This window comes from Zophobas morio, unplaced genomic scaffold, assembly GCF_036711695.1.
Source record: "Zophobas morio isolate AGI-343-1 ecotype UQ-CSIRO unplaced genomic scaffold, CSIRO_AGI_Zmor_V1 ptg000007l, whole genome shotgun sequence".
Lineage (NCBI taxonomy): Eukaryota > Metazoa > Arthropoda > Insecta > Coleoptera > Tenebrionidae > Zophobas > Zophobas morio.
The window spans coordinates 5,076,342-5,095,543 of NW_026972112.1; the positions used below are offsets into that span (position 1 = coordinate 5,076,342).

A 19,202-nucleotide genomic window follows, 5' to 3' on the forward strand; every position below is an offset into this window, starting at 1 on the left:
CACTCTACAGAAGTTTATTCATAACCACAACAGTATTTATGACAGGTTTGAATTCACGAATAAGCTTTATTTTTCTCTTAATATCTGTAACAATATTTAATTTTTGTTTTATATAAACATTTTAGTGCGGTAAAATCGAGGTGATTCACTTTCTTAGCCCGTCTACATCATGCAATCTGTACGATCGAGGGAGAGCAAACAGTCCCAGTTGGAAACAAATTTATATTAAACATCACATGCTGCAGCGCAATTAAACCTGATGTCAGCTTGCAACTATCTTAAACTCGTACGTATTTTCCACGCAACGTTCAGTATGGACAACAGACGCCACTGTTGCAGTGAAGCATTATTTTTTTGACTTTTTTACAACTCCATCTGTTCGGTAAACGGAGTATAACAGGAAATACTCATTCTGGGCCGGCCGATCTATAAATAAGAAATGAAGGATTTTCAGTCAAAACTTAAACGTTAATTGAATAAACCCCCACAGATTAAAGCAGATGAGATCAAGAGCTTAAACATAATTATTTCGTGGATAAACGCTGAGCTGCTCTTGTTTTTCCTCACTGGAGATACAGGTACGGTTTTTAATTTTTTTCGTGGTCTGAAATGCTGCTTAAACAACGAGATATTCTACAAATTTTCATGTAACTCCCACGCAGTTTACCGTTTAATTAGAGTAATATTGCGATATAATACACCCCCGTTAAAATATAAAGTCCCGAAATTCTCTTCATAAAAAAACGAAAAAAAATCTCGTTTCACCCCAACGTTATTACGATCTCTCCATCCCCCTAATCGCAAAAATAATACGTACGAAAGAAGAGTACTCCTTAACTTGATGTTCCAGCGTGTGCGGCGCTGAGATCCTCCCCTTCCAGAAGCAGTCCTGGCATAGCGTGTAATGAGGGCACTTCTGGCAACGATAACGAAAACCGCTGAAATTTTCCCTCTGACAGGCGTCGCACTGGATGGGGTGGATGACTAAGACAACAAAACATCATACACACTAATTTAATCCGGTCACGTACCCTTACCATTTTCAACATTGGCAATGCGATGCACAAGCGGCAGCCAAACGAGCGAGGGCGGCCCTGGATCGGACATCAGAGTGTCCAGGAAGTCGTTCACCGTAACCTTAACGTTCTGCAAACACTTGAATTATTCACCGTTCCAAACGGGCCGTGTTTGAACAACTCACGGGACTGAAGATCGTATTTGCCAGCGAGTCCGTGTAATTGAAAGTCGGCGATTCGTAGACGGCCGCCGGCAGGGCCAGGACCTCCTGGAGGTACTCATTGAAGCGCCACTGGAGGAGATGGCCATTGCTGTCGGATATTTGCGAGAAAATGTCTAAAAAATGGAGCGGTTGGCGGTGGAGGCGGTTTTAACATTTGTTGCTTACATCTTAATTTGTCCATCAATTTTCCGGCGCATAACGTTGCCAAGGCTACCTTAATGGAAAAGACGCGGATTTTTCCTACGTTATCTCTGGAAAAGCGATGAAATATTAACGGTGTAATAAATGGCGGGCGGTAATTTATTTAAAATGGTAAAACGGATTTAAAAGGTTTCGTTTTAATCAACCCGACTTTGTTCGTTACGAGTCACGTCATTCTACCATAAATGATTTAAGGCACCCCTATAAATTACGCTAATTGTAAACATTTTAGGGAACTGTCAACTTTTAATAAAGCAGGGTCGCATTCCCGGAATTAAATCTACTGGAGTACGGTGAGTTATGCGGATAAATAAATTTCAGGTTCGAGCAAATTTAATGAAAATATTTGCAGGAGGTTAAATCAGGTTCGATCCCGACTGTCAAATGTCAAAGGTGAGTGTAGGCTGGTGTAACACGGTGATTGTTGAGGGGATTTTTTACGACCCTGATACAAGCGGAGCGGCATACCAGTAATTTTTTTTCATTTTTCAACAAACAAAAAAGTCCATTTTAATTTCATGTTCTGCAATCCCTAAATCAATAGCAGCAGCTTACATAAAGTTCGAAAAATGTATTGTGTAAGCTTTGAACTAAATTAGTTTAATAATATGGTCGCCCTCTAAAACGTGACCAATACGACGTGCATGTCAGGCCATATTTTTTCAAAAGGTTTGTCATTATGCAAAACATTAATTTTCTGGGGAAACTTAAATTAAACTTGATATCTGCACTAATCGGAAGGTCAGGTTCTTGGAAATTCTGAGACTAACATAAAACGGTGTTTTTTTGTTGTCTGAGAAAAAAAAAAAGTTCGTTTTTTTCGTTTAGACAAGAAATTTAACCGTTACTTTTTTACACATGTTTAATAATTAATAAAACATTAAACACGGATTCATAAACAACAAATGTAGAAGTATAAAATTTTATTAATGCAATATAACCTCGATAATCCGAATTAATTGGGGAAAAGGTGTATTCGGATTGCGATTTGTTCGGGTCAGCGAATTTCCCAAAAATCTGAAAGGGAATTGAATAACAACTTCATACATTACTAAAAACAAACTTCAAGAAATAAACCTTAATTTTAGTAAACAAAAATAAAGTTTTCTTCGGGAACAATGGATAATAATAGATACATTCGAAAAAATATTACTTATAATTTTTCAGAATTTTTAGACGACTTTTTCAAAAATGAAATTTTCCACGATGAAATTTCCCCTTACGCAAATTTCGACCATTTTCGAAATTTAGCAAAATACTTTTTTTGTAGATTACGGGCCGCAAAAGTCACTTCCGGCCTCATTTCTTCGATAACTGAAACGTTTTTCCAGAAACGCCCACTGAAATATTGCAATTTTCAAAAATTAAAAAAATTTCGAATTTCACTCCGAATATTTGGAAAGTCCTTCTAGGTGACCCTAAAAATGCTATATTTTTGGATTCAGCACGTCAAGATCTATAACAACGAATTTTTTGACAATTTTTAGACCACTTTTTCAAAAATGAAATTTTCAAATTGTGCAAATTTCGACCCATTTTCGACGATTTTCGAAATTTAATTAAACACATTTTTTTATAACTCCAACCGTTGTGATTTTTAAAAATTTCAAAAAATCCAAATTTCACTTCGAATGCCTCGAAAATATTGCTCTGTGACCCCAAACACGGTATATTTTTGAAATCAATACGTCCAGATCTATAACCCTGATTTTTTTCAGAATTTTTAGACGACTTTTTCAAAAGTGAAATTTTCTACTATGTAATTTGACGATTTTCAAAATTCAACTAAGTATATTTCCTACTTGCGTCTGTATTTCATTGGCTTATTTTATTTATTGTGTATTTTCTATTGATAACTAATGAAATTTAGGCAAAAAGGTAAAACTATTTTATTTCGTCTGAGAAGATTATATTTGATATTTTAGTTCGTCAAGTGGTCCAATCTACGCTTAAAAAAAATTCAAAGTGGGCCCGCCCACCCACCCGGTTTTCTTCTTAATCACTCATTTTATTGGACAAAAAGTGGATTTTATATTGATACACAGTGGATTGTAGACAAAAAGGTAAAACTAACTCCACCCAGGTCCATTTTTTAATTGCATTGGCTTATTTACTTTCCTTTGCGATGAAAATTTTACTTTAGTTCGTTAAGTGGTCCAAACTACACTTAAAAAATCGAAGTAGGTCCGCCCACCCACCCGATTTTCTTTCTAATCACTCATTTTATTGGACAAAAAAGTGGATTTTATATTGATACACAGTGGAATCTAGACAAAAAGGTAAAAGTAACCCCATCCACCTCCGCTTTTGAATTTCATTGGCTTTTTCTGATTAGATGAAGGTTGGATCTTATTTTGTCACTTAGTCGAAATAACACAAAAAAATTCAAAGTGGTCCCTCCCACTCTCCATTTTTTTCTAATCACTCATTTTATTGGACAAAAAGTGGATTTTATATTGATACACAGTGGAATCTAGACAAAAAGGTAAAACTAACTCCACCCAGTTCCATTTTTGAATTTCATTGGCTTATTTTATTTCCTCTGCCATGAAAATTTTATTTTAGTTCGTCAAGTGGTCCAATCTACACTTAAAAAAATCAAAGTGGCTCTTCCCACCCACCCAGTTTTCTTTCTAATTACTCATTTTATTGGAGAAAAAGTCCCTTATTTTATTGGCTGTGACACGAAAAGTGGATTTTATATTGACAAACAATAGTAAAATAGACTAAAAGGTAAAATTCACCCCACCCATCTGTGTCTGCCTTTAATTGGCTTATTTTATTTTATTTATTGTGTATTTTGTATAGATAACTAGTGGAATCTAGACAAAAAGGTAAAACTAACTCCACGCAGCTCCATTTTTAATTTCATTGGCTTATTTAATTTCCTCTGGGATGAAAATTTTACTTTAGTTCGTTAAGTGGCCCAAAATACGCTTAAAAAAACAAAGTGGGCCCGCCCACCCACCGGGTTTTCTTTCTAATCACTCATTTTATTGGACAAAAGTGGATTTTATATTGATACACATTGGAATCTAGACAAAAAGGTAAAACTAACTCCACCCAGTTACGTTTTTGAATTTCATTGGCTTATTTTATTTCCTCTGCGATGAAAATTTTAGTTTAGTTCGTCAAGTGGTCCAATCTACACTTTAAAAAAATCAAAGTGGCCCCTCCCACCCACCCGATTTTCTTTCTAATTACTCACTTTATTGGAGAAAAGTCCATTATTTTATTGGCTATGGCACGAAAAGTCGATTATATATTGACAAACAATAGTAAAATAGACTAAAAGGTAAAATTCATCCTACCCATCTGCGTCTGCCTTTCATTGGCTTATATAATTTTATTTATTGTGTATTTTCTATAGATCAGTAGTGGAATCTAGACAAAAAGGTAACACTAACTCCACCCAGCTCAATTTTTTAATTTCATTGGTTTATTTAATTTCCTCTGAGGTGAAAATTTTACTTTAGTTCGTTAAGTACACACTACACTTAAAAAACCACCCACCTGGTTTTCTTTCTAATCACTTATTTTATTGGTCAAAAAAGTGGATTCTATATTGATACATAGTGGAATCTAGACAAAAAGGTAAAACTAACCCCAGCCACCTCCGGTTTTGAACTTCATTGGCTTTTTTTGATTAGATGAAGGTTGAATCTTTGTCAAGTAGTCGAATCTACGCTTAAAAAAATTCAAAGTGGCCCCTTCCACACACCCGTTTTTTTTTCTAATTACCCATTTTATTGCACAAAAAGTGGATTTTATATTGATACACAGTGGAATCTCGACAAAATAATTTCATTGGCTTATTTTATTTCCTCTGCCATGAAAATTTTATTTTAGTTCGTCAAGTGGTCTAATCTACACTTAAAAAAATCGAAGTGGCTCCTCCCACTCACCCAGTTTTCTTTCTAATTGCTCATTTTATTGGAGAAAAAGTCCCTTATTTTATTGACTGTGACACGAAAAGTGGATTTTATATTGACAAACAATAGTAAAATAGACTAAAAGGTAAAATTCACCCCACCCATCTGTGTCTGCCTTTAATTGGCTTATTTTATTTTATTTATTGTGTATTTTCTACAGATAACTAGTGGAATCTAGACAAAAAGGTAAAACTAACTCCACCCAGCTCCATTTTTTAATTTCATTGGCTTATTTAATTTCCTCTGCGATGAAAATTTTACTTTAGTTCGTTAAGTGGTCCAAACTACACTTAAAAAATCGAAGTGGGCCCGCCCACCCACCCGATTTTCTTCTTAATCACTCATTTTATTGGACAAAAAGTGGATTTTAAATTAATAAACAGTGGAATTTAGACAAAAAGGTAAAACTAACCCCACCCATCTCCGCTTTTGAATTTCATTGGTTTTTTTAATTAGATGAAGGTTGAATTTTATTTTATCATGTGGTTGAATCTACGCTTAAAAAAATTCAAAGTGGCCCCTCCCACCCACCCGATTTTCTTTCTGATCACTCATTTTATTGGACAAAAAGTCCGTTATTTTATTGGTTATGACGACACGAAAAGTGGATTTTATATTGACAAACAACAGTAAAATAAACTATAGGGCAAAATTAACCCCACCCACTACTACATTTTATTGGCTTATTTTATTTATTGTGAATTTTCTATAAATAACTAGTGGAATCTGGACAAAAAGCTAAAACTAAGTCCACCCAGCTCCATTTTTTAATTTCTTTAGCTCATTTAATTTCCTCTCAGATGAAAATTTTACTTTAGTTCGTTAAGTGGTCCAAACTACGCTTAAAAAAATCAAAGTGGGCCCTCCCCCCACCCGATTTTTTTTTCTAATCACTCATTTTGTTGTACAAAATGTGGATTTTATATTGATATACACTGGAATCTAGATAATAAAGTAAAACTTACCCCAGCCACCTCCGCTTTTGAATTTCTTTAGCGTTTTTGATTAGATGTTGAATTTTTATTCTGAGTCGAAAATTTTATTTTAGTTTGTCAAGTAGTCCAATCTACGCTTAAAAAATTCAAAGTGGGCCCACCCACCCACCCGATTTTCTCTTTGGTCACTCATTTTATTGGACGAAGAGTGCATTTTATACTAAACAACACGAAAAACTAGACAAGAAGCTAAAAATAACCCCACCCACCTTCGCTTTTAGATTTCATTGGCTTATTTTATTTACTCTCAAATCAAAAATTGAATTTTATTTTGTGAAGTGATCGAATCTACGCTTAAAAAATTTAAAGTTGCCCCGCCCACCCACCCGGTTTTCTTTCTAATCACTAATTTTATTGGATAAAAAGTGGATTTTATATAGATACACAGTGGAATCTAGACAGAAGATAAAACTAACCCCACCCACCTCCGATTTCGAATTTCATTGGCTTTTTGATTAGATGAAGGTGAAATATTATTTTAATTTTATTATTAAACAAAAAGTCACTTATTTTTTGGATTTCATTGGCTTATTTTATTTCGTCTGAGATGAAAATTTTATTTTAGTTCGTCAAGTGGTCCAATCTACACTTAAAAAAAATACCGCAATTTTTAGAAATTTCAAAAAATTCGAATTTCACACCGAATATCCCGAAAATATTGCTCCGTGACCCTAAACACGCTATATTTTTGAAATCAGTACATTAAGATCTATAACCCTGAATTTTTTGAGAATTTTTAAACAACTTTTTCAAAAACGAAATTTTCCACTTCGATCCATTTTCGACGATTTTCAAAATTTAACTAAATACATTTTCTGGTAGATTGCGAGCCGCAGAAATCACTTCCGGCCTTTGTTAACTCCAATCGTTTTTCGAGAATCGCCCACTGAAATATAGCTATTTTAAAAAAAATTTTTGATTAGATGAAGGTTAAATATTATTTTGTCAAGTAAACGACTCTACGCTTAAAAAAATTCAAAGTGGTTCCTCCCACTTTTGAACTTCATTGTTTTTTTTTTTTGATTAGATGAAGGTTGAATCTTATTTTGTCAAGTAGTCGAATCTACGCTTAAAAAAATTCAAAGTGGCCCCTCCCACCCACCCGATTTTCTTTCTAATCGCTCATTTTATTGGACAAAAAGTGGAATTTTATATTGATACACAGTGGAATCTAGACCAAAAGGTAAAACTAACTCCACCCAGCTCCGTTTTTGAATTTCATTGGTTTATTTTATTTTCCCTGAGATGGAAATTTTATTTTTTTGTTCGTCAAGTGGTATAATCTACATTTTAAAAAGAGTGGCCCCTCCCACCCACCCGGTTTTGTTTCTGATCACTCATTTTATTGGACAAAAAGTCCCTTATTTTATTGGCTGTGACACGAAAAGTGGATTTTATATTGACAAACAATAGTAAAATAGACTATAGGGTAAAATTAACCCCACCCATTTGCATCTACATTTCATTGGCTTATTTTATTTATTGTGAATTTTCTATAGATAACTAGTGGAATCTAGACAAAAAGGTAAAACTAACTCCACCCAGCTCCATTTTTTAATTCATTGGCTTATTTTATTTTCTCTGAGCTGAGAATTTTATTTTAGTTCGTCAAATGGCCCAATCTACGCTTTAAAAAAATATCGCAATTTTTAAAAATTTCAAAAAACCGAATTTCACACCGAATATTCCGAAAATATTGCTCGGTGACCCTAAACACACTACATTTTTGCAATCACCACATCAAGATCTACAACAGAATTTTTTGAGGATTTTTAGACGACTTTTGCAAAAATGAAATTTTCCATTATGCAAATTTCGACCTATTTTCGATGAATTTAACTTATAGATTTCGGGCCGCAGAAGTCACTTGCGGTCTCATTTTTTAGCTAACTCCCACAATCGCCCATTGAAATATCGCAAATTTTTAAAAATTTCAAAAAATTCGGATTACTGAATGTTCGAATAATCGGGCAAATTGTAAGATGTCGTCATCAATTGAGAGAGGAGGGATACATTTTTATTAACTATTTACCAGTCGGCATTTTCAAGGTTCAATTGTAAAATATTATATAATTTTGATTTTTTTCCAAAAATCTAGGGTAAAAAATTAACACGGATTCCTAAATTACGAACGCAGGAATATGTTATTTTATCAAATTTAGCAAGATTTCAGAGCGTTTTACCATGTATCTGATATTACTAATATACATACAAAATTGATCAACAATCGGTCCAGTAGTTTCGGAGACTATCTGTCTAATAAAAATCGACACAGTCGACCTTCACTGGTCAGTGCTCTCATACTGGTATAAAATGTGGCGATACAATTTGGATTTTTTTGCGAAAATCTGGTTGCCTAGTGTTAAAAATCAAGGCGGATTCATACAGTACAAATATAGGAGTAAGAGAAAAAACCACGTCCTTGTTATTTGCACCGATATGCAATATTAAATTCATCCATATTACATTCCTCCAACGTCAATAAATCAGCCGCGACCTTCGATTGATTTCACATCATATTAATTATTAACAACACCTTCATCCCGTTCTACAAGTACAAATTAAAATTAAGCGCGCGTTACGCGAACCCCATCAACCCACAAAATCCTGTCCGGCCTAATCCAACTCATGTCGCCCATCTGATTTCATCATGTCTACACCCTCTCGCCCATTAAATCATTAAAATTTGATAGACCCATTCGCCAGAACAACCTACATGCCTGTATATTAAATTCCGGCAAGCAAACAAAGAGCAGCAGTGCGTAAAATCATTATGAAACGCACCCCCCACAATGAGCAATTACCAGCACGGACCCCACTCGCATAACATAAAACATAATGGTACCCAGTGCTCGACGCTGAAGGCAAAAGTCTACACCAGAGGCGTGTATTCAATGAGAGCCGCCTCCACACCTGAAAATTTATCATTTTTATCTCTATTTATTTAAAAAATGTTTTCGTTGTTTGTGTTATTAATTTAAAGAAATAACTGTCAAATAGTGTCGAATAACGGCAATCATTGTTTTAAAAATTGATTTCATTACTTATTAGACGACTTTTTTTTCGATCATATATACCATTTAGGATGTGGCACACGCTCGAAGTACGCCACTGCCCCGCCATCCGTACTGGTTATTACGTCGTACATCGACGTAATCTTAAGCCCTGTCTGCACTAATAAAACAACTCGCATCAGCGGCGGCGATTCCGGCAATTTATAGTCACCGAGCTATTAGCAGAAATTAAACGCGAAACGCACCCCTCATCTTTGTGGTCTCTCTGACAGAATTGTCACGAGAGTGGATTACGCGAGTTAATAAAGCACTAGCAGTCGGAAACTTCACATAGATTTAGATCGTCGCAAGCGATTGCTGCAAGAAGGGATTTGTCCGAGCTAAAATTTCGGCGTTGTTTGTGATCGTCGGACCTAATGAAAGTGGGGCTGGTGTACACAGAGTGGGATGTTTGAAAGCAGATAAGTTTTTTTTTTATGAGTGCGGTTTGCAGTGGTCACATTTCACACTCGTAAAAAGTAAATGGATGTAAAAAAGACGCTTTCTGGAAGTTTGCTGGTTGAGGTTGACGGAGCTTTTAGCGAAGCTCGAAGGAGTCCACTTTGGGTTCGATTTCTCTTGTATATCGCTGCGAACGTTTACGGTCGTTTTTGCTATTGATGTCGATGCTCGATAAAAAGCGAGTTTAATGACATGTTGAATGGCATGCGAAACGATGCGTCGAAAATTTTATCTACTTCGCGGCGAAGTTCAGACATTTGGCGCTGGAACGACACTTGTGAAGTTAGTCCACACGAAGATTTAAGTCGCATTTTTTTTTTATTTTTAAATCTTGGAAAGTGTTACTCTCCATTCCAACAAAATTGGAACAAAATCTTGATTTGATCACTAAATGGAGCGAAACTATTCATCATTACCTCCTTTGTTGGAATAATAATTACAATGATTCTCATAAGCGAGTTGTTTGGCTGCCACGTTCTAATTATCAATAATTGTGGACTTTATATCAGCAATTAGGAATTATTACGTCGTTCTATAAATAAACTTCACTGTTAAACTTCTTCAAATTATCACATATTTAAAGCTTAGCAACAAGATATTTAAATTCATGTACCCAATAAATAAATGTTTTCTAAATTGTCGTAATTACAGTACTTTTCAACGAAACCAAAATATAATTTTTTAAACTTCTTTTCTGTACAAAAATGTTTAAAAAGCCGAATTACGATTCTACAAGATGGTGTCGGCTTTAATAAAAACGGCAAACAGTCGTTACACTTTAGTCATATTTCGCCTCTGAAGAATGCCATTAAACGTTTGTAACTCTTCCAGTTTCAGGTTTAAAAGAGGCGGAAATATAATAAGGGTTCTTAGGGAAAGGGTGAATGTGTAACAAAAACAGAAAAGTTTATTTTACAAAGGGGTGAAACATTGTGTTGGAAATTCTTCTGGCAGCGATGAGAAAATATATATAATATAAGCAAACCGATCGTTGTAAAATTTTAAAGATAACACAACGCAAACTAAAACTGCTTGACAATCCACACCCAAAAAACTATGACGTCACCTTAAAATTTTGCTAAGTAAATTCTATTTAAAACGTGCTAAATATGTAATACGCTTTTGATTTATGAATACGCTTCTATTTTTAACCTTTTGTAAATCTCGGCTGAATTTATAGTGTGACCTACTCGTTTATCTGTGGTTTAATAACGTAACCGTTTTTTTGGAATCCCTTTTTAGCATGTCCCAAAAAAACTTAGTCACTGAAATATATTTTATCGATTAAATAAAAAACGGTTTGCTCAATTCTCTCGAAATTCTAGATACACCACAGGAGCGTTGTTATCAGTGTTATCCTGTAAGTATAAACATTTATATACCGTGTGTTACGTCAAATTAAATTGTTCTTAACAATCAACTGGCGAGTCTGAGAAAAATAGTACAAAAATCCTTCTCACATTTTGGTAGAGTTATAAGGAGCTTAAAATTGGTTCCTTTGCTACGTTTAACAACTATAAAATCGAAAGAGACATTGAAAACATAAAGGATATGAAAAAACGAAAAATTGTGATTTAAAATCAAGAAAATGAAAATTAAAAATTTGGGAAAGTCAAAAATAAAAATCAACAACTTCAAAAATTGAGGAAACGAAAAATTAAAAATTAAGAAACTGAAAGATCGAATAATGAAAAATGTGTTATCGAAAAATTTGAAGTTGAAGAAAAGGACAATTTATGAAGCCGAATATTGAAAAATGGAGAATTTGAAAAACTGAATAAATAAAAAAAAAACGAAAAATTTCGGTTTTTCGTTGTTTTGATTTTATAATGTGAAATTTTTCAATTCTTGGATTTTTCACTGTTTCGATTTGCAGTTTTTCAGTTTTCAATTTTTCGCTTCTTTGTTTTTTGATTTGCAATTTTTCTAGTTTTCTTTTTAAATACGTAGATAATAAAATAAGTTTGTAAAATTTTGTCACTTTTTCAATTTCATCCAGTGTTAAAGTTTTTCGAATTTGCAATTTAGACGATTTAGAATTTTTGGATTTTCCAATTTTTCAAACCGCTTCGTTTTTTCTTCTTTCCAATTTTTCGATTCAATAATTGTTTCCGATTTTTAAGTTTCTCGACTTTTAGTTTTTCAATGTATGCATTTTTCGTTTCTTCAGTTTTTCGATTGTCCACGTTTTCGGTTTTGCAATTTTTGATGTTTCAGTTTTTCGAGATTTCAAGTTTTTCCCGATTTTTTAGTTATTCGATTTTTCAATTTTTCGGATCAAACAAAATTGTAAAATCAATAACGAAATAGTATAAAATGAAAACTTTGAAAAATCTAAAAAGTGGAAATCAAGAACTTGAAAAATTGAAGAAACGAAAAATTTAAAAATCGGAAAATTAGAAACTGAGAAATTTAAAAATCTAAAAAACCAAATATTTATTGTAAAATTGAAATATTAAAGATTAAGAAAAAGAAATAGGAAAATCGGGAATTGGAAATCCAAAGATTGCAATATTGAAAAATTTAAAATTGGGAAATCGGGGAATTGAAAAATCAAAAATGGAAAATTTGAAAAATCGAATAAAAGAAAAATTCTGCTTTAAAATCAAGAAAATAAAAATTAAAAAATCGGGAAAACGAAAAATAAAAATCAAGAACTTCACAAATTGAGGAAACTAAAAATTAAGAAACTGAAAGATCGAATAATGAAAAATGTGTTATCGAAAAATTTGAAGTTGAAGAAAAGGACAATTTATGAAGCCGAATATTGAAAAATGGAGAATTTGAAAAATTGAAAAGATTAAAAAAAACGAAAAATTTCGGTTTTTCGTTGTTCTGATTTTATAATTTTTCTCTTTTCAATGTGAAATTTTTCAATTCTTGGATTTTTCACTGTCTCGATTTGCAGTTTTTCAGTTTTCAATTTTTCGCTTCTTTGGTTTTTGATTTGCAATTTTTCTAGTTTTCTTTTTAAATACGTAGATAATAAAATAAGTTTATAAAATTTTGTCACTTTTTCAATTTCATCCAGTGTTAAAGTTTTTCGAATTTGCAATTTAGACGATTTACAATTTTTGGATTTTCCAATTTTTCAAACCGCTTCGTTTTTTCTTCTTTCAAATTTTTCGATTCATTATTTTTTTCCGATTTTTAAGTTTCTCGACTTTTAGTTTTTCAATGTATGCATTTTTCATTTCTTCAGTTTTTCGATTGTCCACGTTTTCGCTTTTGCAATTTTTTGATGTTCCAGTTTTTCGAGATTTCAAGTTTTTCCCGATTTTTTAGTTATTCGATTTTTGAGTTTTTCGATTTTTCAATTTTTCGGATCAAACAAAATTGTAAAATCAAAAAACCAATAATGAAATAGTATAAAATGAAAACTTTGAAAAATCTAAAAAGTGGAATTCAAGAACTTGAAAAATTGAAGAAACGAAAAATTTAAAAATTGGAAAATTAAAAACTGAGAAATTTAAAAATCTAAAAAACCAAATATTTATTGAAAAAATTGAAATATTAAACATTAAGAAAAAGAAATAGGAAAATTGGGAATTGGAAATCCAAAGATTGCAATATTGAAAAATTTAAAATTGGGAAATCGGGGAATTGAAAAATCAAAAATGGAAAATTTGAAAAATCGAATAAAAGAAAAATTCTGCTTTAAAATCAAGAAAATAAAAATTAAAAAATCGGGAAAACGAAAAATAAAAATCAAGAACTTCACAAATTGAGGAAACTAAAAATTAAGAAACTGAAAGATCCAATAATGAAAAATGTGTTATCGAAAAATTTGAAGGACAATTTATGAAGCCGAATATTGAAAAATGGAGAATTTGAAACACTGAATAAATAAAAAAAAAAACGAAAAATTTCGGTTTTTCATTGTTCTGATTTTATAATTTTTCTCTTTTCAATGTGAAATTTTTCAATTCTTGGATTTTTCACTGTTTCGATTTGCAGTTTTTCAGTTTTCAATTTTTCGCTTCTTTGTTTTTTGATTTGCAATTTTTCTAGTTTTCTTTTTAAATACGTAGATAATAAAATAAGTTTGTAAAATTTTGTCACTTTTTCAATTTCATCCAGTGTTAAAGTTTTTCGAATTTGCAATTTAGACGAATTAAAATTTTTGGATTTTCTCGATTCATTAATTTTTTCCGATTTTTAAGTTTCTCGACTTTTAGTTTTTCTATGTATGCATTTTTCGTTTCTTCAGTTTTTCGATTGTCCACGTTTTCGCTTTTGCAATTTTTGATGTTTCAGTTTTTCGAGATTTCAAGTTTTTCCCAATTTTTTAGTTATTCGATTTTTGAGTTTTTCGATTTTTCAATTTTTCGGATCAAACAAAATTGTAAAATCAATAATGAAATAGTATAAAATGAAAACTTTGAAAAATCTAAAAAGCGGAATTCAAGAACTTGAAAAATTGAAGAAACGAAAAATTTAAAAATCGGAAAATTAGAAACTGAGAAATTTAAAAATCCAAAAAGCAAATATTTATTGTAAAATTGAAATATTAAAGATTAAGAAAAAGAAATAGGAAAATCGGGTAATTGGAAATCCAAAGATTGCAATATTGAAAAATTTAAAATTGGGAAATCGGGGAATTGAAAAATCAAAAATGGAAAATTTGAAAAATCCAATAAAAGAAAAATTCTGCTTTAAAATCAAGAAAATAAAAATTAAAAAATCGGGAAAACGAAAAATAAAAATCAAGAACTTCACAAATTGAGGAAACTAAAAATTAAGAAACTGAAAGATCGAATAATGAAAAATGTGTTATCGAAAAATTTGAAGTTGAAGAAAAGGACAATTTATGAAGCCGAATATTGAAAAATGGAGAATTTGAAAAATTGAAAAGATTAAAAAAAACAAAAATTTCGGTTTTTCGTTGTTCTGATTTTATAATTTTTCTCTTTTCAATGTGAAATTTTTCAATTCTTGGATTTTTCGCTGTTTCGATTTGCAGTTTTTCAGTTTTCAATTTTTCGCTTCTTTGGTTTTTGATTTGCAATTTTTCTAGTTTTCTTTTTAAATACGTAGACAATAAAATAAGTTTGTAAAATTTTGTCACTTTTTCAATTTCATCCAGTGTTAAAGTTTTTCGAATTTGCAATTTAGACGATTTACAATTTTTGGATTTTCCAATTTTTCAAACCGCTTCGTTTTTTCTTCTTTCCAATTTTTCGATTCATTAATTGTTTCCGATTTTTAAGTTTCTCGACTTTTAGTTTTTCAATGTATGCATTTTTCGTTTCTTCAGTTTTTCGATTGTCCACGTTTTTGCTTCTGCAATTTTTTGATATTTCAGTTTTTCGATATTTCAAGTTTTTCCCGATTTTTTAGTTTTTTGATTTTTCAACTTTTCGGATCAAACAAAATAGTAAAATCAAAAAATCACCAATGAAATATGTAGTATAAAATGAAAACTTTGAAAAATCTAAAAAGTGGAAGTCAAGAACTTGAAAAATTTAAGAAACGAAAAATTTAAAAATTGCGGAAAATTAGAAACTGAGAAACTAAGAAATCAAAAAAACCAAATATTTATTGTAAAATCGAAATATTGACGATTAAGAATAAGAAATAGGAAAATCGGGTAATTGGAAATCCAAAGACTGCAATATTGAAAAATTTAAAATTGGGAAATCGGGGAATTGAAAAATCAAAAGTGGAAAATTTGATAAAAATCAAATAAACCAAAAATTAGAAAATCGGAAGAGACATTGAAAAAATACTGAGTATGAAAAAAGAAACAATTCTGCTTTAAAATCAACAAAATGAAAATTCAAATCGGGAAAATGAAAAATAAAAATCAAGAACTTCCACCCTAGTTCCTGCCAAGATAATACTAATTTTAGCAAATGAGATCCTTCTAGGAGAGTAGAGGGCGGGTGGGCGGGGCTAGTACCTGCTAAAATAAGACCCATTTTTGCAAATCACATACTTTCCAATAAAAGAGAGGGTGGGTGGGCGGGTTTGTAGTACCTACTAAGGTAAAAAGGATTTTAAAATTGGTTCTTTTGCTACGTTCAACAACTAAATAACACATTCATTATCACAATAACCAGTGGTAAAATTTTGGAAGCCCATGGAGATTTTTTTTTGTAAATTATTATTTAAAACAATTTTGCGGGACTTTGGTGTTCTATTTTTGGAAAATTCTGACCTGACCTGTTTTTGGAATAATTTTGGAATCCCACTTTTTTTTGAAAAATTTAAAACAAGTTAAGTTTAGCTTTTGCCTACAGTATTTTAGAAGAAAGCAATAGCCCCGCCCACCCGCTCCCTCTTCATTGAAGTGACTACTCTTAATATTGTTCAGTCATTCACCAAAATTAATTTTATCTCAACAAATACTAGCCCCTCCCACTCGCCTTCTGTTTTCTTAGACGGTATGTCATTTGTCAAAATCAGTTTTATCTTAGCAGGTACTAGCCCCGCCCACCCACCCTCTCTTTTCTTAGAGGGTATGTTATTTGCCAAAATCAATCTTATTTTAGCAGGTACTAGCCCCGCCCACCCGCCCTCTCTTTTCTTATGACGGTATTTCATTTGCGAAAACCATTCCTATCTTAGCAGGTACTAGCCCCTATCTCATTTGAAAAACTAATATTTTTCTTGTTTTTATACTACATATATTTATATTTTTTATCTTATTTCTCGTAGTGATGCTGGATTAATTGTGTACCTGAAGTCCACACTTTAAATTATATGGATTATTTTAATTTTACAATTTTTCAAAGAAAACTGAATTTATTCGACTGTACTTCAGGGGGTAAATAGGCTCGGACCTTTTTTTGTATTAAGAAAATCTCGTTTTTTTTTATTAATTGCAAAATGCTAAGAAACAATTGTTAATTGTGACCGTCGTCCGTCTCCTTCCTGTTCTGAGTTTATGGTTTCTTAGAATAATGCGTTTATATCAATATAAAATCGAATTTTTGGGAGCAGAGGAACCGTTAACAATCCATTGTTTTCTCTGATATTTCGATGTCTAAATCGAATTTGTACAACAAAAATCAGTGTCGTATGTAAATTGTAGTGGGTTCGTTTACTTTGTGTTATTATTAGCTACCAAATCTCTCATCTACAATGTTTGCTGTTTGAGTCAATGAGAGTAAAAAATAAACGCTGCACCGTCTAACGTAACAAGTTTGATTACTTTATAACCACAAATTTATAAAATTAGCACATTTTTAACCAAAATTTCAAGAAAATTTGGCACTTTTTATTTATTAATTAATTAAGTAGAAAAATAATTTTGGGATGTATGTGCTATGTTTCTAAAAAAATTTACTGCTTAGCTTATATGTACTAACTAATTAACAACTTTTCTGTTATTTGTGTCAAAACTAAACGCGTTATTACTATACTTTGTGGCATTTAAAAACAACAACCTGTAGCGCGTCTGAAACTATTTAGAAATTTTTAGAAGACACACGTGTTAAAAATAACCACCTGACACACATTGTTTTAGATGCATTCAACATAAAGTTTTGATAGTTTGAAGACCAGACAGCCCGACTAAATTTAGTCCACAAATACCACAAACACTGAACAAATATTGACTTGTACCAATTCTTCCCTATTTGATCAATAGTTCTTAACAGACTCCCAGATGAAATTAACTAGGTCAATTAATTAATAAAACTACAAAATAAAACAATTCGGTACTCACACAGTGGCGTAGGCGGCCAGGAGCCAATTTAGTAACAAACTTGAACAGACGTCGACGTGAGCTTGCTGAGTGGGTGGCGCCCTTTTATTCAAACTATGATAAAGCGAACACAAAAGAGTCTCAAGACGTGCAACACTGAGCTCTGAAGACGGTTCCAAAGCGTGAAGACCTTGCTCTCTGAAGGCTTCGATCACATTCCAAATATCAACAGCGTGAACTGAAAACGAGCCCGTACACAACAGTCGAATCGAGACAACATTACCTACGGCTGACTTTTTTCTGGATAAATCTGAGTTTTGTGGCAGTTCGGTATGAGGCAAATCGAATCAGATCAAAATTGTGAGCGCTCATTTCGTGAATTAAGGCCAACCTGTGGTCCCCCGAGCTCGAGAGGTTGTCTTGTCCCTGCATTTCTGTAAAACATCGCAGGAATTGGCATGGTTTCGATTTGTTTTGGTCGGGGTGTCTGGAGGCACGGCAATGGAATGACAGGTGTCAATCAATCGCGGCCGATGTGGATTCGAGTAGGTTTTTCGAGAAATGGGTTCATAGTTTGCGGGACCATCAATAAAACTGTGCGGGGGAAACTGTTTAAAAATATTTGCTTTGATCGCATGACGAACTGTCACTCGGTTTGATTAATGGAATTTTAGGCGCCTATTTTAGCGGTGGGGGCGATTTCTTCAATTAAAAACGGTTGTACTTACTGGTTACTATTTGATTTTAACCTATTTAGACGAATTGTGACTATATTTTTTATGAAAAAGCTAAAAATGTGAGAGATATAGTACACAGCACCACACAACGTACGCCATTTTATTCGAGCAACTGCCCCCGACCAGTGGTGGCTCGTCAACCAGGTCAACCACTCTGTAAGTGGGTTGCATAAATAACGATTTGTGAGTAGCGAAAAAGGAGCCATAATGTTCAAGATCCATAATTCGTAGGCCTGTCATTCATAACTCGTTCACCGACTTCGTGAACGTGAATATACAAGGGAAAACCACTTATGGCATAAATTCCATCTTTTACAAACTAACTAACTATTCAATTTATAAGCCGTAATCTGGGACGAGTTATTTCCTTAGATCAAACAGTTAAATACATATAATACATATGTAATTTAAGGTTGGTACTTAAAGTAACTAAAAATCGAAAAATTTGATTTAAACTTAAAAGTCGCTCCTGACAAATTTGAAAAAGCAGTTGGAAGCCTCTTCAAACAGCTGTTATGCTGACTACAACATCAATTTTAGACCTGCAAAACTCGTTTTTGAACGAAAAAAAATACTCATCGAGATTTTCTCAAGATTGTCTAGAAAATGTATTTTCCCAAATTCGGATATCCGATCCGAAAATTAGCGAGAAAAGTGAGAAACATTTTTCGTAATTTTCTTTTGAAACAGTTAAAAGACGATTTGACTCGGCGGAAAATAGTTGGCTTATAGATAATTTTTCGCGGTTATGAATCTAAAATATTTTTGACAATTTGTCTTCAAATAACTGAGAACTGCGGGGAAAATGTTCAAAAAAAATCCCCAAAGTTTCCAAAAAAATTTGAAATCGTTCCAAATGGCTTTGAGAGGAAAACGTTGAGTTTCTAGTTTAACAGGGTATTAATCGCAAATTTATCTTATGAAATCCTAG

General features: G+C 32.5%; 1 protein-coding gene across 6 annotated transcripts in view; it reads right to left on the reverse strand.

The window, feature by feature from the left end:
- LOC135124320 (dystrobrevin beta) overlaps nucleotides 1–18,385 on the reverse strand; it is a 36,260-nt gene extending 17,875 nt beyond the window's left edge. For all 6 annotated transcript variants that reach the window (XM_064049293.1, XM_064049294.1, XM_064049292.1 and 3 more), the window contains exons 1-7: nucleotides 18,263–18,385; nucleotides 17,822–17,968; nucleotides 17,556–17,772; nucleotides 1,406–1,491; nucleotides 1,202–1,353; nucleotides 1,038–1,146; nucleotides 818–984 (exon numbers count right to left, since the gene is read on the reverse strand). In XM_064049293.1, the coding sequence (XP_063905363.1) occupies nucleotides 818–984; nucleotides 1,038–1,146; nucleotides 1,202–1,353; nucleotides 1,406–1,491; nucleotides 17,556–17,772; nucleotides 17,822–17,966 (876 nt within the window). In that variant the 5' untranslated portion in view covers nucleotides 17,967–17,968; nucleotides 18,263–18,385. The remainder of the gene's footprint in view (nucleotides 1–817; nucleotides 985–1,037; nucleotides 1,147–1,201; nucleotides 1,354–1,405; nucleotides 1,492–17,555; nucleotides 17,773–17,821; nucleotides 17,969–18,262) is intronic.
- Nucleotides 18,386–19,202: the final 817 nt, after the last annotated feature.